The sequence below is a fragment of the Betta splendens genome, chromosome 22 (assembly GCF_900634795.4).
Source record: "Betta splendens chromosome 22, fBetSpl5.4, whole genome shotgun sequence".
NCBI lineage: Eukaryota > Metazoa > Chordata > Actinopteri > Anabantiformes > Osphronemidae > Betta > Betta splendens.
Genome location: NC_040900.2, coordinates 10,212,819 through 10,234,003, shown reverse-complemented (window position 1 = coordinate 10,234,003; position 21,185 = coordinate 10,212,819). Strand labels below are relative to the sequence as shown.

At 48.1% G+C, this 21,185-nt stretch overlaps 1 protein-coding gene across 9 annotated transcripts in view; it reads left to right on the top strand.

Annotated features, from left to right (window-relative positions):
* Positions 1-20,277, top strand: part of LOC114848041 (AT-rich interactive domain-containing protein 1B-like) — a 160,137-nt gene extending 139,860 nt beyond the window's left edge. For 8 of the 9 annotated variants that reach the window (XM_041069177.2, XM_041069176.2, XM_041069178.2 and 5 more), the window contains 15 exons: positions 468-774; positions 1,434-1,565; positions 6,821-6,933; positions 7,944-8,047; positions 9,477-9,662; positions 10,240-10,443; positions 10,693-10,918; positions 13,611-13,752; positions 14,435-14,604; positions 15,259-15,385; positions 15,477-15,596; positions 15,690-15,765; positions 16,033-16,744; positions 16,896-17,026; positions 17,172-20,277. In XM_041069177.2, coding sequence (XP_040925111.1) covers positions 468-774; positions 1,434-1,565; positions 6,821-6,933; positions 7,944-8,047; positions 9,477-9,662; positions 10,240-10,443; positions 10,693-10,918; positions 13,611-13,752; positions 14,435-14,604; positions 15,259-15,385; positions 15,477-15,596; positions 15,690-15,765; positions 16,033-16,744; positions 16,896-17,026; positions 17,172-18,938 — 4,517 coding nt within the window. In that variant the 3' untranslated portion in view covers positions 18,939-20,277. The remainder of the gene's footprint in view (positions 1-467; positions 775-1,433; positions 1,566-6,820; positions 6,934-7,943; positions 8,048-9,476; positions 9,663-10,239; positions 10,444-10,692; positions 10,919-13,610; positions 13,753-14,434; positions 14,605-15,258; positions 15,386-15,476; positions 15,597-15,689; positions 15,766-16,032; positions 16,745-16,895; positions 17,027-17,171) is intronic. The other variant, XM_029138156.3, reaches the window with a different exon arrangement.
* Positions 20,278-21,185: the final 908 nt, after the last annotated feature.

The following is a 21,185-nucleotide window of genomic DNA, read 5'->3' as shown; positions in this document are numbered from 1 at the left end:
TGGCATTGTGGCCGTGTGGCACTCCAGGGCAGCAAGAAAGCGTTTACTGCAGATTAGAGCTCTGCTCAAGTGTTACACAAAGTCGGCCTTAAGCTCGGCAATTGTTCCCAGGGCTATCCACCAACCTGCAGCTGTGAAGAAATGTCACCGGGACACATGCCGAGGTCCCTTGCCTTACATTCCCCCCATTCCTCATCTGTCACGGAATTATTTTCTTGATGGATGAAACGCTTGTATGTGTCACTGTTGTGAGTGTAAAGGTATCAGCTCACGAGCAGTTGATAAACGTTCCATTTCTCCCCAATCAAGTGATTCATAGCCACCGCCTGGAAGCGCAGCCATTTTGTGTCATTTTTGTCGGGGATCTATCAAATTCAAGCGGGACCTTAAATGTGTCACCGACCATTGCGCAACCTTTTTAGTCATATTTTGCGCGTACGGTAATACCTTCATTGTTTTGTTCCCAGGTAACTACCCTCGGCCTCCCAGCTACGGTGGGAACGCCAGTACCAGCTACAGCGGCCCCAGCATGACCAACAGTCTGGGCATGAACGTGAGCAGCCCCGTGCACGGACAGGGCCCCGGCCAGCCTTTACCCGCGGGACGCGGCCATGGCCCGGCCAACCACAACCGGGTGTACCCACCCATGGCTCCCAGCTCCCCCAGCATCCCCCACACGGCTGGGCCAGGGATGGGTCCCCCTTCTCTGGGTAGAGAGAACCGCAAGGCCCACGAGGCAGCCATGTCTGGATCCTCCAACTCAACACACAGCAGGTACCAGCACAGCAAGAGCTCAGGAAGTCTGATCTCTTTGTCACTCTGTGTCACAATGGTCCTAGGATTGAAAGGAAGAGGAAAAGTGTTTTGTAATTTCCTTTCAGATGTGCAGCCAAGAGTTTGTTCTCGGGGGTTCCATTTGTGGCACTACCCGTGTTTTCACACTTTTCATAAAGTGCCTGACATTTTGATAGCCGGCACTATACGCCAAGTGCCGCTGGTGGCGGAAACAGAGATGTTTGCTCGGGAGGAGACTGTTTGAGCTGAATAGCACGCTGTCAAAATAGAAAGAGGAAGAGAAGAGGCACACCGCAGCTTTAACTGTGAGGCGGAGGTGACATCAGGCATCTTAACACAAATACAAGGCACTTTAATACTACAAGTAAATGAGTTAGGGGACATAGTTTCTCCATCAGGGTTAGAATTTTGAATACAGGAGCCCTTGTTGTATTACTCTAGCTACTAGTTGTAGGATTGTGAGGCAATAAGGCTTTGTGAACACTGCGTTTCACTGCGCACGTAGCAATGCATTATGGGAGCAGTCTTTTGCTGAAGTAGCAGAATGTATTATCATTGTTTATTGCGTGAGTCAGACTGACGGCTTTCAGATGAGGTCTCTCTGTGTGTTGGGGGGGTCGTCTGACGCCGATCTGCAGGTGCCCAGCCCAGATGCAGCCACCCCAAACCACCTGCACCCACTGGCCTGCATCCACCTCTGCCTCCACCTGTCCGTCACGTTCATCCCTTCACCCACCCATCCTGTCACGCTCGCATTTACCGCTTCATAGGTACGTCCACCACCCGCCTGACACGTCTGTGAGCTTAATGTATGTGTGAGTGAGGATGAGGAGTCATCATTGTTGTGTGATGGTTCATTTTAATTACCGTCATCACCTTCACCACTGTCACTGTAGTCGTCATTATCATCATCGCAGCAAGTGAATAGAAGTCGCTCGACACGCGCAGACCCGCTCCACATGTCCCACATTGTTGTGTGCGCTATATGTGTGATTGAGCACCTTTGGTTTCCGTGCATCGGGACCAGCAGCGCCGCTCACACGCTCCGCACACACCCAGCAAATGCAAATGCTGGCAGAGCCATTAAGAGATGTCTGAGCTGTCAATAAGAAGTGGCACGACATGATACCTACTGCTGGGGCCAATCAGACTGCCTGTCAGTCTGGAGGAGAAGATTTTCTGTCTCTCTCTGTCGGTTTCTCTCACTTTAACACATTTGCCTAAAATGCGTGTTGTTGCGGTTTCTCCATGTTTTCCCATGATCCATTTTATTCGCTATTTCGTGTATTCCTTCACTTTTTTTTAGCTACACTGGTACAACAAAGCGTGCACAACAGAAAACAAGCTCATAGTTTAAAGAATATACACAACTTTTATATACTTAAAGCTGTGTGAGACAGTGTGTTCCTGTAAAAAGATCAGTGTTTTATAAATTTGTCATATTTCTTTACTCTTCTTCCCAAATATGTTTCGTATTGATAATGTTTTTTGCAACCGTGTTTTGCCGATGACAGATTCGTAGCGAGCTGCTTTTGCCCTGCCTGTCTCACCCTGTGTTGTTTTTGCCTGCTGTCACTCATCCTATCTGCTTGTGTTTCCTCTCCTCCCACCTGTTTCACTCTTTTTACCAACTCTCCCAGCTGCATCGCCCTCTCCGTCTCTGTGCAGCTCTGTAATCCTACCCAGACTGTTTTATCTCCCCTAGTCTTTCTTCCTCCCAATTTGGTTTTTGTTCTCTGCTGTCTTCAGCACAGCCTTGTTATGTTTTTCTTCCTCAGATCCCACTTTAGAACATCTGAGGAAGATCAGGAGAAAATTGGCCTCTGAAAACCTGCAGTTAAAGGCTCCAGCACCCCATTTGCTCTCCAGATCTCAGCGCAACATTCTGAAACATTCAGACCTAGTTCCTCTGCGCGTGAGAAACAAGTTGTTAGTCGTAGCACATGTCTAGTCTTGCGCTTTGATGCATCAACCTCGAGTGAACTGCCACAGACACCTGCTCCTGACATTCAGAATCAGTGGCTGGTTAGCAGCAGCAGCGGCGTTCGTTGGTCTTTTCCTCCTTTAGCGCTTTTCTTCCATCTCTCTTTGCCCCGTCTCCATTCTCTCCTGGCTCACACACTAGTAGACACACTCCAGCTTCATTATGCTGAGTGAAACGAATGCCAAATGAACAAGGGAGGGCCACTTCTGGTATCCCATGGCTGCAGATGAGTGTTGTGATTAAATCTTTATAAAGTGTGCTGTGAGGGCTTTTTCCCTCAAACCCTCTCTGAGTTCTCCTTCACTGTCCGACTAGAATCAGGAATGAATGTTCCACCTTCATCGGTTAATCACTATGATTGGTGGTTGAGGGAAAACAGCCTTGGCGGTTTTGGGGACATAAAAAGTTAAAGTACTGAAATATGACTTTTAATTTAACGAGGAATGTCCTGGTCATTATCATTTTGTAATATTAGAATTGAAGCATCTTCCGCTCCTGGAGTTAGTTACTATTAAAATTAAAAATGTGAATGTCTCTTCACGCACTAGTATCTAGTTTCAAAAATAGATCCTGGTCAAACTGCATCTGAGGGTCGGTTGACAGCTGTCAGTAGGATGAATTACATGGATGATGTCAAGCCTCTCAGCGTGGAGGATGTACATATTGATTTGGAAGCCAGGTATGGGGAAAAAATTATTTTAGGGCTTCTGGGGCTTGATGTTGGGGATTTCTTGGAGAAGAGAAGTGAACAGAAAGTATTAAAAGGTATAAGCTTGTCTTGGCAACGGCTTCTGAGGACAGAATTGGCTTTTCAAATGACTTTCCAGCGCTGCCGGCGACACTCTACAAAAAGTTCCCGGAGCTATAGGAACAGACTCTGTCGAAAAAATAAGCACTTAGTAAAAGAAGAGCAAAGCTCAGAGAAAAAAAGAGCCGTAAATCAAAGGGAAATTGAAGAGAGAGAAAATGTTGGAAGAGGAAAGAAGAGAGGCGAGGAGAGTGCTCCCAGGCAAATACTCGCCAAATAATTCATTTCTGACCTCCTTAGTAAGTAAATTTGCTAAATAAATAAGAGCAGAGCTTGAATGTCAAGAATGGGGGATGCTGCCTGTGGCGCTTTGTCGCTCGTAGTCTTGGCAGTGCCGCGGCGCGCTCTGCTTTCATTAGATGGGCAAAATAAATGGCTTCTCCTCCATCCATCCTGAGCTGTTTGATGTTTGGAGGGAGGGGAGGGAAGAGGAGCTTTTCTCTGGATTTAATATGTTAAAAGCTGTCCTTTTGTTTTTTTGTCTAGGGTTTATTCTGGTCCAGTGTGTGTGTGTGTGTGTGTGTGTGTGTGTGTGTGTGTGTGTGTGTGTGTGTGTGTGTGTGTGTGTGTGTGTGTGTGTGTGTGTGTGTGTGTGTGTGTGGCAGCACGTTGAGTCAGGACTTTGGAGAAGCTATGAGCCCAAGCTGCCCTGAGAACAGATTGGGTCCATATATAATTCATGGCCTCCAGCCGATCCACTCCATCCTTCCATCCAGCAGCCTCTCTTTGGCTCTTTTTCTCTCCCTTTTTTTTTACACACTGTTGCACGCACACACACACACACACACATACACAGACACAGCGCAGGGATCGATAGGGAGCGCCTCTCAGCCATCACTGACTCCTGCAGTCCCGGCGCTTCTGCTGTCTAGTCCAGTTAGCAGCGCTGGGAGGCATCGGCGCGGCCTGTCACCACGAATGAAGGACAAAGGCGCTGCCACTTCTAGAGAGGCACCGTCAGCTGGTTGGCTGGCACCTCGTAACCATGGCACCATGGCATCCCCTTGGCAACGCCGCCCATCCCATGCGTGAACGCAAGGGCACTCTCAGATACATACAAACACGCTGGCCAAAACGTCAAAACAGCGCGCGTGTGTTTAGATATAAACCTTTTTTATTTCAGCTATGGAAAATTAGGAGAACTTTGTGACCCACTCATGTTTTTACAGGCCGAACCCTGATTTTCAGAAAGATGTGCTGTGTGTGTGTGTGTGTGTGTGTGTGTGTGTGTGTGTGTGTGTGTGTACACCTACGTGTGTTTGAACATTTGTTCCCTCAGCTCAGTCTCATGGAACAGCGATTACCTCCAGCTCTGGGGGCCCTGAGCTGGAAGTACGCACCCCCTCGGTCCACCAGGGACCCACACTCATTTTATACAGACTCCTTCCCTCCACTCGCTTCTTTTTATTCCTTCGCTGTTCCATCTCTCCAGCCCTCCTCTCCTCTTTCTTTCTTCACTCACTCCTTCTCTCTCTCTCTCGCTCTCTCTCTCTCTGCGGCAACAGGATGTCTTTTTTTCCGCGGCACAAAGGTGCCCGAGAGCAAGATGAATGCGCTGTGCCGTTCTTTTTTTTTTTTTTCCCCGATAGCAGCACATGCATATATTAAGTGTGATTAAACGCTGTGCAGTGCCTCCATCAAGTGCTTTCTAATGGGCTTTTTTATGACATGAATTAGTCATAATGGGAGAGCGCCACAGTTGAAAACCTCCAACCACTGTTGTTGTTGTTGATTTGGATATTTCACCATTCACATGAGAGCTTGTGCTTATATTGCTTAAGGTGGTGGAGAGGCGTTTTAACAGTATGGATAAATGAGCTTCGCAGGCATCTCTAAACTTCTTTCTCCTTGCCGGCTTATCGGCGCGTCTCCTTTGTGGGAGTGTGCATGCGGAATGTGACTATACTAGTGAGAGAAGGTGCAAAGATCAAAAGGTACATTTATTTCTGTGTCTTGACTCACACAGAGCTTTTTAGGGAACACGTAGGCAGCAAATGAAGGAGTCTATATTTCCCCCCATTATAGCGAAATGGGGCCAGATAAGCATGGATTTGGTGAGCGCTTGTTTTTTTGCCATGGAACTCCCCTGTGCACCTCAGCCTCCATAGAGGGATTACATATGTATCATCAGCCGTGCTCTATGACTAATTACATCTGTGAGATGAGATTATAGGGAGGTTTACCAAGCCGATCCCTCCTCTTAGGCTATGTGTATCGCTTCCAACATGAGGTATTACACTATGTGTCTGTGCGAAAGAGAGAAAGATGCCAGTTAGGAGGGAACTGACTGACAGAAATTCATCCACATAAAGCAGCATTGCATCTTGGGCCAAATGTTTTCCCTTTCTGCTTTCCTTCACTCATGTCTGCCTTTGACCTGAGATGCCTCCTTCTCCATTTCCTGTTTCCTCAGCCGTTCACTTTCCGTCTTGCTCTGTCTCTCGCTCCCTGTCAGATTGTTTGTTTCTCTGTCTACTCCATCCCTCTCCCGCTCTTTTCATGTGGTTGTCCAGGAGATAATCTTGAGTCAGCAGGAGATAGACCAAATTGTTCCCAACACGGTGTTCCCTTTCAGCCCCTATGTCACAGGCTTTGGTCTGCCTGGTGGTCTGGCAGTGATAGATGCTGCCTTCAGTTACCCCCACACACACACACGGGTGGAAAGCGTTCAGCAGGTTGCAGATAAGCCCCTCTGATGCCACTTGCAACACCATGCGATGAGCCACCTGAGAGAAGCAGGAGGCTGAGGGAGGGAGATTATACGAGGTTGATTTCGGCTGTCGCCATGGCAACAAATAACATGATCCTCTCCAAAAGCACACCTTAATTAGTTAAATTATGACTTGAGGGAGAGGAAGGAGGAAGGCGAGAGGAGGAGTAGGGGGATTGTAGAGGAGATGAGCAGAGAAGGGGGGATAGGGGTTCTTTTTCTTTCCCAATGCTACATGCTTATCTTCAATCTTTCAGAGGAGCTGTTTGTTTGATGAGGGATATGTTGTGTTCTTTGCCTTTTATTGTGACTTTCAAACACACACGCTGCTGGATTTTTTACTAGCAGTCTGCCAAATATTATCCCTGTGCAGGATTATAGTTTGTGACTTCAGTTCTTCTGCAGCCTTCCGCTGTTGCCTCCTTATCGCTCCGCAGCCCGTCTTCGAGTTGTGAATCTAAACTTGAATCACTGCTTCCAAATCCACTTACCGTGTTTCTCCCCATTCTCCCTTTGGCGGCAGGCAGGGCAGCTACCAAGGGCCCGGCATCAGCCAGGCGAGCGCCATCGTTTCCTACAACCAGACGGCGGGCAACAACAATGTCCAAGGTCCGGTCTACAATGTGCCGCCTTCAGGTATTCAGTTACTCACACACTAAATAGGTTACGGGTGAATTATCCCGGAGAGAGACACAAGAGGAGCAGGTGATGTGCTACAATAAAGCAGACTTTGACTTTGACGTGCAGCCATACAACGCTCGTGTTTACGCTGCCCAAAACAAGCCTCCCACACTCCACCCGCAGCATTCAGGTAAAAGATGTTCTGACCAGCCTCGCCGTGCCCTCTTCATAATGCACGCTCATAAAATACACAAGAGTTTTGAATAAGCAACCGCAGTGTCAGACAGTTCACTCCGCCACCCAAGGCCAACCCAAGCGTTTAGGTGGAATGTATAGCAGTTCCCGCACAAAGCCCGGGAAGACGGGGCGAAGCCGCCTGAAAGGCTGAGAAATCACCAGTTCTCTTTGACACCAGTTGCTTTTCTGAGTGTTCTTACTCGTCCCGAGCGACCGGTGCTCCGGCGAGCGAGAGCCTTTATTCAGACACCAAATATCACGCTTGATATTTTGAAAACTTCTAATGAATTAGAGCACCAAGGTTCTCGAAACCTCATCTGGTTTGCCCCTGGGCACGGTAAAAAGCCATTAGTTTTCCCACCACGCCGCGCCACGCAGGGGAGACATGAAGACGAGAGCCTTGTATCCAAGGACCCCTTATTTCTGCTAATAAGAAATATGCATCTGGCAACGGTGGAAAGTGGTGGTAAGAATCCACTTCTCCAATTAGAAACCTCATGAAGGTGCAAGAAAAACGCTAAACTTCCCATTGTGCCCCCGCCTTGACTACGTGACAACATGCTGTGGATGTTTGGTCCCAGACGGAGGAGGGGGCACAGCCAGAGAGGTTGAAAGGCCTCCTCAGCTCATTACTGCAGGCGCGATGCAGTGCTTGTCTTCCTCAAGCAGAAAGACAAATGGCTGGAGAGGTTTTAGGACATCATAGTTAATGTATATATTGTATATATTACAGATTCCTCATATTTCTTTTAGTTTGTTTTGTAAATGTAATTTCATTCTTGTTGAAGGACCCATGGGGGTGTCAGGAGATGGCATGATGAGCCCGGATGGGAAACCTAAACTGGACATGAAGGACGACAGCGGCGCCACCATTGAGCCCCTCAAACCAAAGGTACAGTTCTTCCTGCACTACTCCCATCCCCCCCTTTAGTTCTGTTGTGTTTTGCTTTGTGATCTTACTCCTCTAATGAAGCAAACCAAATCTGATGCGCATATGCTGCCTCAGCACAGTAGGCTGCTTCTCTGTTGTTTTCCTAACCATATTTAATGATTTGTTTAACATTTACTATTCCTAATGTTTTCCTCCCTTTGTTTTCGCCCCCAGCGTTCGGTTCTTGCCGATGTTTTGGCAGCCCGAGCTGCAAAAAAAAAAAAAAAACAGAGTCACAGAGACAAAACAGAGGCCTCTGCATCTGCAGTGCACACACACAAGCATGCACACATTTCAGCGCACACACATACACATAGACCTACAATACATACAGTCAACATGTACATACATATACAGAGATACATAGATATAAACAACAAGCTTCGAGTCATTAACAGACACACACCCTCCTTTAAACATGGCATTCCACACACACACACACACACACACACACACACACACACACACACACACACAATGCTGACTTTTCATTTTGCCCTGCAATTGCAGCTCGGCTTGGCTCAGCAACAGCAGAACTCTGCTCTTTGCTCTTTTCTACCCCCTCTCCCTATTTTTGCTTAACAGCCACTCTCCCACACACACACACACACACAGAGTAGACGCCGCCATCACATCCACTACACATCTTTTGCCTCCAAATCCATGTCTTTTCTTTTGCTGATTACAGTAGTAGCGTCTTCTGAATTATTTAAGGCGGTGAGAGCAGCCAGAAAGACCCCCAGTGCTCCCAAAAGAGATGATCTGTCTGCAGAGAGACAGGAGCGAGTGAGGAAGAGACGGAAAGGAGAGAACAGGGGGGAGAGAGAGGGAGAAAGATAAGGTTTTGCTGACATGAGCATTCAGTACACAGACCAGAAGCACTTGTCAAGCTGTTGTTCCCGCTTTCTCAGTCTCTTTCATACACACACAGACACACGCGCACTGTGAAAGAGTTTCATTCCTTTACACAAATTCACACTAAGACGTGTAGATTGTGTCCAGCTTCACACACATCATTCCTAGACAGACTATGCAGACTAATGCTTACTCATCTGCAAGCATTTGGATATGATTACACGAACACACAACATCACATATTTTTACAGTACCTATGTGTACGTGTATTATTTGAGTGGTGTTTATATATTATGTGTATATTCAATATATGATAGTTATATATTAAATTATTATTATTAAATACACATACTGTCAATGACTCATTTGTGTTGCAGGTTCAATGATAGTGAGGTTGTAGCATAACTACAGCATCAATATTATTGTGTCCTGTTGCAGAACACAGCCAGTAAAAGTGAATCTGAGGAAGTAGAAGCAGAAACAAGCTAACGGTGATGAATGTGTCCCGTGTCCTCTTGGTCCCTCTGCTCTGCAGCTACAGGACGGCTACAGCAACAGCAGCAGCTCCCAGCAGTGTGTGTCCCAGCCGGCTACGCCAGGCGGCGCACTGCCTGTGCCCTCCCCCCTGTCCCCCAGCCCGGCCAGCCTGTCCTCCTACCACGGTGACGACAGCGACAGCATCAGCAGCCCCCCTTGGCCTCTGAAGACCCCCTCCAGCCCCGTAAGGCTAACTGTAAATATGAAGACTGAATAAAACAAACTGAATAATGTGCCTTTATGGGATGAAGGTCCAGTACAAAGTATCACTTTGACTTTTTATTGGGATTATTGTGTAATTAATTAAAGAAACACCCACAGACGTGGACTGAAGTCAACTTGGGCTGTGTGGGATTAAACCTCATACACCAGTTTGAACTGGGGGGATAAAAAAACACAAGCTGCTCACTGAACAAAATAGCGTAAAGAGGTGTTTATTTTTGCTTGGTCATTCAACCAAGGGCCGACTTCAGAACGTGTAAATAAGCAATGAAACTTTAATCATCCCCACGGGGAGAGTGTGTTTCTGTACCAGGAAATAGCAATAAGACGTCCCCAGAAAACAAGCTGTTTAACATGACTATATACAATATGTAGAATATACATAATATTTACATAAACATACATTAAGACTATAATAGAGACTTTGACTAATTTTACATGAATATAAATGTCTACATCATCAACGCACAGAGTCTGCTAACTATCATTTATTGTTATAAGTCATTTGTAATTTACAATCATTCTCTGTCGTTTGGCAGAAAACCAACCCCAACCCTTCCGAGCGGATCGCACGCCTTTACGAGCTGGGTGTGGAGCCCGAGCGGCGCGGCTGGGTGGAGCGGTATCTGACCTTCATGGACGAGAGGGGAACGCCTGTCGCACAGCTGCCCGCTGTGGGCAAGAAGCCGCTGGACCTGTGGAAGCTCTACGTGGCTGTGCGGGAGATAGGAGGCCTGGCCATGGTAACCACAACAAAGTCAGGAAACCAAACTGTATGTTTCTGTCACGGGTGGAGGATAAAGATGTTCAATGGGCCAGATCAGATCTCCATTCTTCATCATTATGAGGAAGATTCTTTATGTTCTGTGTAATCGCGTCAAACACATTCAGGGCTGTAAAGTGGAATTGATTGTTTCCAGTAAATCCAGCCATCTGAGACACACGTTGAGAGAGGACCAGCGTGAAAGGTTCTGTCTTTTCCCTTCGCACAGGTGAACAAGAACAAGAAGTGGCGCGAGCTATCCACCGCCCTGAACGTCGGTACGTCCAGCAGCTCCGCCAGCTCGCTCAAGAAGCAGTACATCCAGTACCTGTTCGCCTACGAGTGCAAGATGGAGCGGGGCGAGGAGCCGCCGGCCGACAGCTGCAGCAGCAGCGGCGGCAGCGTGGCCGGAGGGGACAACAGGAAGCAGGTCAAGATCCAGCCCCCCTCACCTGGTAAGGCTCCAGAACGCGCCGCTCGCTCCCCATCTGTCGGCAGCCGAACAACAGGTGCCGCGGAGCCAACTGCAGGTGTCGGGAATTACCAGAGAAACAGCGAGGTGTACTCTGCGAAACGTGGCGCCCGGCGTTACCACAGTAAAAGCGCCGCAGCTGCCTGAGGAAGCACATTCATGAATACATGAAACCTGAGGGAGGTGAATGAACGCTGACTCCGTTCTGATGAGGCGAGTCACAGTTTAATGAAGGCGATGCGATGCGATCGCCACACGTGCCTCTAACCGGAGCTCGGGTTTTATTTGATCACAATGCAGGAGAGGTGAACTAACTAACGTTGTATTGATGCAGCCTGCTAACACACAGGCTGCTCTGCGTCTGCGCGCGTGCACCTCCCGCGCGATTGCACATTCATGACGTGAGGATCAAGAGACGTAGAGGAAGAGCCGCGGCGCCGCGAGGTCGCGCCTCTAATTTGCAGCGGAGATGAGCGAAGTGACCCTCGCGTTGACGCAGGACGTCGACGCTCTCCACCCACCTGAGACGCCGCAGATTGCTTTCCTCGGCGGGTGGGAGAGGAGCACCTCCCCTCATTTGCATAGGCACACGTGGCGATACAGTAAACGCATGCACATCATTAGGTGTGCTTAATGTGAAGCAGCCCAGTCCAGCAGCTCTGGTATGAGTCCAAATTCTGTTGAAACTGTAAAAAAGATGAGGAAGTTAAACCATATATGTTTACTACTGAGGCCATACAGGCTGGGGTCAAACAGGTGGGAAGTATATTAGCAGTTATTGTCCCACCTTATGTACAAGAATGAGGTCAGATCATCACAAACCGTGTTCTCTGGCTGAGTGCGGGGCATAAATTATTAAAGGAACGCTGCAAATTTCTGCCTAATCCATGTTAAACACATTCAAACGCAGGACGGCATATTGAATTAATAACGGTCCTTATTATTTTTATTGAGATGCAGCATTTTTTTTTCCCCGATCATTCGTGTAGCGTCAGTGCCACCTGCGGTGAATTATTACATCAGTAATTTATTTATGTGGGGTGAAATTCCAGGTCTTTATATGCAAAATGACTTTAATGATGTTTACTCTTGAATAATTGGTTTTAGCTATGGATACTTTTAATTGACTTAAACCACTAAAGTCAGCGTCAAGGCATGTTTCCCATGCACGTGGAGGTCGTTTATTCCAGACCCCGCTCCTCATTTCCTCGACATACCTCTGTCTGGTTTACTGTCTGCCCTGCTGACTCCCTGCCAGCCTATATATAGACTGACGGCCCAGTGTCACAGTGGGAGCCTGTCCAGCGGGGCCAGTGGGGGTGGTGGGGGAGTGATTAATGACCACCGGGGTGTAGAATGTAAACAAACCTGACCTCACCGTCACCTTCCATTCACAAAACCCGCTCGGCTGAGTGACTGTTTTTTCACCCCCGCCCCCCCCCTTCTTCTCCCCCCTTCAACCACTTTGGCTTATGTCGCCCGCTGACACACGCAAGCTCTCATGGTCACGCGCATCAAGCGGCCACGTGCCGCTCCCCCCCCCCCACACACACACACTTTGTTACTGCCAGCTCCTTTATTCTCATCTTTACGCTCCACCCACCTGCAAATCACGCGTCTGCCCGTCTCCCTACGCATGGATGCGTGTGGACGCTCGTGTTCGTCTGAAATAGGGAGATCCCACCGACTGAACCACCCCCGAGTTCCCCTGACCCCTCTCTGCCCTCGCGTCCACCTCTGCTCACCACCGTGGGATCACCATCTCCCCCGCCTCTGTGGCTTTCCCTATTTCTCTCCGTCTCCTATGATGTAAAGGCAGGGGGTATCACTGAATAATTCAGAATTAGCATGAATTTTTAAAGCTTAAGCCGTTTTTTTTTCCCCCGTGGAAACGTGCGGTGCAGGGAAAGGCCACGGAGGCCGTTGCAAAGAAAGCCCTCTTACGCTAAACCCTCCTTAGCATACTTTCATATTCTGTCTTTGTTCTATTTTAGATAGAGCTGTCCACTTTTCCCATCACCTCCTCCTGTGCCTTTTGTTTTCGTCTTTGTGTCGAGGGCCCCTGTAGCTTTTCTCTCCCAGAATCTTCTAGTCATGTGAAATCAGAAATTCACAGAACTGTGGTCATAACAAGAGCGCACACTAACCTGATTTAACCTTTGTCTGGAGGCTCTCCAGGTGATGGGGTGTAGTTTTACTGGGAGGCCTCTCATACTGTAGCTGTCTGGCACACGAGTATATTGATGCACTGCATTTTCTTTACACAAATACATCTGTGCCCCAGATGCTTTGGAATAAAAAGCTGCGCTGCTACCATCCAAGTGGGCAATTTCCGCAGAGAAATCCTTCCCGTCTCCCCGCTGTGTCCTCTCCTCCGGCCTCCTACACCCCCCCCTCCCCCTGGTACCTATTTAGCAGCCCCTCCGTTTCCCATCTTTCCTGCCCTCGTGCAGACTGTTTGCTCAGGCTCAGTTCTCATGTAGAGCATCACAGTAAGTGCTTTGGCCTTAAGTCCAGAGTTATCTCCCTAATACAGCACCTGGCTGCAGAGAAAGCCCACTACGGCCGCTCTGACTCAAGCCAGCGCTGAGATGGTATCTAACTACGCCAGGGAGCCCGGCCCTCTGAGAACGGCACCGTTTTTTACCCTTTATGACGTGTTTTGTGTCTGACAGCAAACTCAGGGGGCTCCCTCCAAGGCCCGCAGACGCCCCAGTCCTCCAGTAGCAGCTCCACCGCAGAGGCACCAGGGGAGCTGAAACCCCCCACACCTGCCACCACCCCACTGGGACAGGTCACACCACTGCCCCCCAACAGGTACCACACACCGACACTCCCACGGTCCCCGATTGTGCTGCTTTTACTACAGTGACTGATACTACGTCTACTGCGAATATTACTGCATGTACCACTTGTGCTACAATGTTAGAAACCGTTCCTTATAATTAGAGATTAGTTTAATGGTTTCACATGCTCGGATTTGACAATATGTTGACTATGTGAACACCGTGTCATACAAAAACGTTATTTATTGCAATGAGTCAGGATTGAACTAAAGAACTACGACCTCTGTGCGCAGTTATGATCGGTTATGCTGCTAGACTATATACTGTTATTATCCAAAGAAACAGTGACGTGCTCCAGGAGCGGTCAAACAATTGAAAGAGTGCTTGTTGCTTCTCGTGACTGACGTCTCAGTAGTGGAGATTTTATTCACAGAGCTTGCGAGAGGGAACAAAGGTCTGTGATATTATGTGTGAGAAGTCCGCAAGCGTAAAACATCAAAGAGTAGATTAAAGTAACGCTTATAAAAGGGCGGTTTCTGAGGCGCGTGAACAGGTTTTTCACCAATAGGTCATTTTCATGAATCCATTTACTTTATATATCAAAATAGTTTATAAATCCTTCACAGAATTGTTGCAGTATTTCAGTGCCTCCTGTGTCTTCCCATCCATCCTTCCTCACCTCACCTCACCTCACCTCACCCTTCCTCACCCAGGAGCAGTGTTAGCATACAGGACCCCTTCTCGGAGGTAAATGACCCCGCCTTCCAGAAGCGGGCTACCTCCCTGCCTCCCTCAGCGCCGTACCAGCAGGGCCTCGGCATGCCTGACATGATGATGAGGATGCAGTACGACGCCAAGGACCCCTTCGCCGGGATGAGAAAGAGTGAGTGAGGCACATGCCAAACTCCAGTGTCCACACAATGTTCTGTGTCGTCGGCATGAATACATTTGCTGTAAATGAACTGTTTTATAATGTGAAGTGAGCGCTTTTAAATTTGACACGTACCCGAGACTCATTGTGCTCCTGTCTGTCCAGCTGCTCTAATTCATTGTCTAGTCACCGTGTTGTCTCAGATCAGGACAAGTGTGTGTGTGCGTGCGTGTGTTTTACCACCAGCTCCGTGAAAGGCAGCGAGAACACGTCTCTTCATTGAAAACACACCAGCCCGTCTGATGTTCTTGTAGCTTAGCCTTCATCTCATCCTGACTTTGTTCACCCTGTTAAACCTCCTCGGTTCCAGCCTTTCATCCTTCCTTCCCTGCTGAGAAGCACCTGTTTAGACTCATTTATGTGGTTTCGTTTTGGAGCAAACAGTAGTTTCAGACACGATGGTGGTGCCTCTGAAGGCTGAGGAGAATGGAGTCTGAATGAATAATATGGTGGCTGATAGCTGCATAACAACTTGCCGCCTCAGAACAATGGGGTTAATCAAGGGAAGGGGTGAATATTCATAGAGGAATCCTGCCCCCTGCTGGCGGCCTCGGTTACAGGTTTTTAAGTTTTTGCTCCTGTTGTGTTTTTCTTTTGACACTACAGTGGCAGGAGCTGATCCCTACATGCCAGGCCAGATGCCTGGTATGCAGGACATGTACGGTCGACCGCCTTCAGCCCTGAGCATGAACCAAAGGTCACAGTACCCATATGGGCCAGGCTATGACAGAAGGTAGGCACATATACCGCAACATCCTGCCATCGTACCCACATTTACATTCAATATCTTCCACGTTAAGTCTTTCCTGCTGTTTGACCCTCAGACCGGATCATGTGATGGGGATGGAGGGGAACATGGGTCCACCTGGGAGCCAGAACAACATGGGGCCTTCAAATAGTGATGGGAGCTTGTATTCGCCCAGCAGATACCCTTCACAGCCAAGGTCAGCACAAAACGTATATCTCTTTATGTCTGTCTGTCTGTCATTTGTAAATGCGAGAGTGACGCATTTCCTTTGCTTTCTCTCCCACATCAGACACGATGGCTATGGTCAGCAGTATCCTGGTATGCCATATGGCATGCATCCTTCAGGGATGTACCCACAGCAGCAGGTGTTTGTTTTTGTTATCTCTAATCATAGTATGCAGTTAGATGGAGCCTGGCTTAGTAACTTATTTTTGTATTTTTTCATTTTTAAGTTACGACAGTACTTCACCTCTTTTAATCATCTCATTCTAATTCTGTCAAGTACAATTAGTTTTAAGTGTATACAGTCCACAAGTCAAATGAGTCTTTTTTACCATTATCTGATACCTTGGTTATGTATAAATGTAACAAGCCTAAATAGTTATTGACTGTCTACACCTTTGCCTCTCTAGGGTTACAAGCGACCCATGGATGGTATGTATGGCCCCCCACCCAAGAGGCACGAGAGCGACATGTATGCTATGCAGTACAGCCAACAGCCAGACATGTACAACCACTATGGCGGTGGGTACTCAGGTCCCGAACACAGACCCATCCAGGGGCAGTTTCCCTACCCCTACCCCCGTGACAGGATGGCTCCCTCGGGACAGAGCCAGCACAGTATGATGGGTGGGGGGCCCACTCCCAACCACGCTGCCGACGGCCCCAACATGTGGCCTTCCAGGACGGACCTGGGCTACCCCTACCCCAACCGACAGGGGCCGCCATCCCAAATGCTTTACGACATGGACTGTCGGCCCGGGCAGGAGCAGTGGCACCGTCAGTCTCCCTACATGTCATCGTCAGGGGGCATGACACCCCTGTCGTCACGCCAGCCGTCGTCATATGCCAACTCCGCCTCTATGGTGAACCACCTTCCCAGAGCCCCCAGCCCTGGGGCCTTCCAGCGCTCTATGGACTCTCGGATGTCGCCCAGCAAAGCACCGTTCATGTCGCCCATGAAGATGCCTAAACCTGGGATGGCCATGATGGGCTCACAGAGCAGCGTACCCCTTGGTCAGTTCCCCCCCAACCTGAGACAGCACCTCAACTACCCTCCAGGATCAGTGGAGGCCACCATGCCGGTTCTCAAGACTCGACGCAAGCTTACCTCCAAGGACACCGGTGAGACGGGGTCCCGTTACTAGCATTTTAACCAGAACTGTTCTGGTAGAACTAGCACTTTCAGATACAGCCTCCTCTGTTCATGTTTGCCTTTTATTACTCAAAGATTGATCAGTTTTTTTCTTCCCTGATCTCTCTGTTTTAATCGCAGGGATGCCTGAGGCCTGGCGTGTGATGATGTCTCTGAAGTCTGGCCTGCTGGCGGAGAGCACATGGGCTCTCGACACTATCAACATACTGCTGTATGATGACAGCACCGTGACCTCCTTTAACCTCTCACAGGTAAAGCCAGTTTCATGACTCCCCCACACTGCTGTCAGACTCATCCGTTTAGATAAATATCTAAGGATATATATATTATGGCACAGGACTCCATGGCCACACATGTCATGTTAACACGGAGGCTTGTTTGTCTTTGTCTCTCCAGTTGCCTGGCTTCCTTGAGCTCATTGTGGAACACTTCCGTCGTTGCCTGATTGAGATCTTTGGCATCCTGGAAGAGTTTGAGGTGGGGACTGTGGCTAATAAAAATCTTTCGGATATTCCGTCTAAGCGGGAAAACAAATCCATCACTGACCCGGATACAGATTCTTCTGCTGAAGCGGAGTCTGACTCTTCTCCGGCAGCAGAGGTGCATGTGGAGGACGCTTTGCCCATCACTGCCGACCCAGTGTCAGCTGAGGTGAATGGTGTGAAGGGGGAGCCTGAGGTGAGCATAAAGGAGGACAGGGATGAAGAAGACGCAAAGGAAGAAGTGGAGAGTAAAAAGGAATCTGTGGAGCAGCCTGTCACAGAGTTAGAACCTAAACCCAAACAAGCCAGCAAGTACGATAAGCTCCCCATCAAGATCGTCCACAAAGACGAGTTGGCTGAAGACATAACAGAGGGCTTAGGTTATATCACGGAGTTCACAAGTGGGCTGCTGCATTGGCAAGCTGGTGGCGGTGATTCTACCGCACACATTCAGACACACTTTGAACCCCGAACCGAAGCGCTTACCACGGTAGATCCGAAAATAAGGAAGCAGAACAAGATGAACGAAGGCAGACAGAAAGAACCGCTGAAACGTATCACTGCTACAATTGATGACGTCTTGTGTGCTCGGGTCGATGCCCTGTCCTACGCCCATCCGGCTCGCTCCTTGCCCTCCTACCCCTTCAGGGTGCACTCAGATGGGGAACAGGACCACATCACCCTGCTGGAGGATGAGCCCCGCTGCCTGGACGAGGCGCCCCTCTCCACAGTGTCCGCGTGGCAGGACGCGCTGTCCAAGCGGTGCCTCTGCGTCTCCAACATCGTTCGGAGCCTGTCCTTTATACCAAGGAATGACTTGGAAATGTCGCGCCACCCTGCGCTCGTTCTTCTGCTGGGCAGGCTCCTCACGCTGCACCACCAGCACCCAGAGAGAAACAGGTCGCCCCCCAGCTACAAGAGAGGCGAACAGCAGGAGCAGGGGCTGTCAAGTAGCAAGGAGGAGTGGTGGTGGGAGTGTCTGGGTCTGCTCAGGGAGAACGCCATGGTCACGTTGGCCAACATCTCCGGCCAACTGGATCTCTCACCCTACCCAGACACTATCTGCCTCCCCATCCTGGATGGCCTTCTCCACTGGATGGTATGCCCTTCGGCTGAAGCCCAGGACCCCTTCCCATCAGCGCCCCCACATTCCCAGCTCACTCCCCAGAGGCTGGTGCTGGAGTGCCTCTGCAAGCTGAGCATCCAGGACGGCAACGTGGACCTGCTGCTGGCCACGCCGCCCTTCAGTCGCCAGGAGAAACTCTTCACCGTGCTGGTGCGTTACGTTGGTCAGAGGAAGGCCCAGGTGTACAGGGAGATGGCGGTGGCCGTCCTCTCGCACCTGGCGCAAGGCGACCCCACGGCGGCGCGCGCCATCGCCATGCAGAAGAGCAGCGTGGCTAATTTGGTAGGCTTCTTGGAGGACGGCGTCAGCATGGCACAGTACCAGCAGAACCCTCACAGCTTGCTGCACATGGGGCACCCGCCCATGGACCCGCCGAGCATAAACATGATGTGCCGAGCAGCCAAGGGCCTGTTGGCCATGGCTAAGGTGGAGGAGAACAAGACAGAGTTTGTGCTGTACGAAAGCCGGCTATTAGACATCTCCATTTCCTCTGTGCTCAACACAGGGGTGGTGGCCATTATTTGCCAAGTTCTCTTCCACTTAGGGAAATTATGACAGGAGGAGAGGCAGGACTCACACAGCAAACACTAAGGTGGACAAGATATTTTTTATTTATCAAAAAGACAAAAGACGGTTGTTTTTTTAAAAGAAATATCCACATAAACAAAATATCTATATATGTATAGCTTGTGAGTCCTTCGAAACCAGTGGGTTTGACGTTTGAAAGCTCATTTTAATACAGATGTTTAATACCTGCTGGTGTCGGATTGCTATGTTTGATATTCTGTTCGGCATTTGTTTTAGGTTCGTTTACGTTCTTCAGCCAAAGCTGCCACCAGAGTTTGGTGCTTGATTACGTGGTTCCTTTTGAGTTGACAAGTCGTTGAGGTGTTTTTCAGTTTTATAAGTGCTTATATACTCATCGACATTTTGTTAATGGAGAGTATTTATTTAAAATGTGACACTGTACAGTAGTTTGAACTTTTTTGCCAACAGCTGTGGGTGGGGGTGGGAGGGAGGGAGGGAGGGAGAAAACACTGACTTTTTAAACTGAAACGTATATGTCTCCATCGCTGGAAGATAACAATAGTGCAATAGGACTTAGGGGAATTCGTCCCTTTCCAGAACAAGATGTAAATGTTTGAGGACAGTTGCAGTGTGTGCTTTAGGCCACGAGGGGGCAGCATTGTACCAGCCAATCAACATGCGACAACAGCGCCTGTCAACAGAAACATCTAATTGAACCACTTTCACAGATGAACTTTGTGTTTCCTAGGCACTTGTGTTATGTCTGTATTTTTTCATTAATGTGTATATAAACCGTTGTACAATGGTGTTGTACACATGATTCCCTTGGTCTCAGTCACGCATAGCAACAGATGGGACACTTGGACTATTACAACAAATGCTTTTATTGTTGGTAAAGTTTGTTATTGTTATTACACATATTTTGTTAATGGGGTCAAATATTTGAACATGGCAGATGTAACTGATGTTTCAATGTAAAAACTCCCTGTATGCATTGTATTATAGCTGAAAAAACAATCGCTTTGGTAATCGAACATGGAATGGCTGGGATGAGCTACGTCTTTGTTACATAAGAGAACTGAACACATTTCTGTTTGTTACTGTCCTCCATTCATGTCAATGGGCATATTTTCGAGACTCGATAACACTCTTAAAGAAAACATCTGAAAGCATTCTTCAAAATGTCCTAATAGCTCATTGTAAAATTAGCCTTTTTTCATATGTCTCTCTTTTATTCAGTATACACATTTATATTCTGTGCTGCACATGTCACAAATAAATGTACGATGAACATCGTTAAGCACCGGAGACGTCGCATTATGTCCAGACAATCTTAGGCCAATAAAACAAACATCAGCTGCTTTAATGGACTGACGCTCATTGATTTAATTCTGAAGGGTTTGATGGCACTTTGAAATTCAGGGAGTGAAGCTTCAGAGGACACTTGATGAGGTTAGATGTGGGGACAGATAAAAGGTTAGGTTCTTGAACCATTCTCTGTGACGGTGCAACCAAACCCGTGTACTGCTTGGTTACACTGTCGGGTTGAACTGGTACAGACGTACACACAAGTTTCCAGTGTCACGGCAGCTCAGTGTGATTTTCTGAAGCCACTGCTGCCGCACAAACTTCTTTCCTGTTAGGACCATGTTTATATGAAACTCCATGACAACCTTGCAATCAGAGAATGTACAGCATGTAGGCAACACAAAAAGGGTTGTTTAACCCATTTACTGGTCACATGATTCTACTATATATATGATGCGTTGATGCTTTGGGCACTTTCATTAGTGGTCTCAGGAGGCCACAAGCTCACCTACCACAGATGCACATTTAGAGCAATGATTTTTATTATTTCCTTGTTAAGAACCTTCCCTATATCTGAATTTAAAACTTTATGTGCATCTGATCCAAGTGGCTTCACATCTAGCAGCAGCTTCAACGTGTTGTGTATCTGCATGTTAAATCTTAATCGCGCTGACCTGCTGTCCCATGAAATCCCATGACTAGACTATGTTTGGCTCCTAACAACTGCAGCTTTTATGCATAATTTTAGAAATCTTGGTAGCTTTACTAATTTCTAGTTAGTTTTCTCAATATTGAATCAAAGAAAACATTGTTAAGTTGAGTGAAAAACACACATCTACACTCACATTTCAAATAGTTCTTAGAAAAGAGTCTCTCCAGTCGTGTATTTTTTATTGTTTTATATAAACCATGAAGGAATGCAAGTTGTTGCAAGTGTAAACACAGACATGAGACCTGGGCACAAGC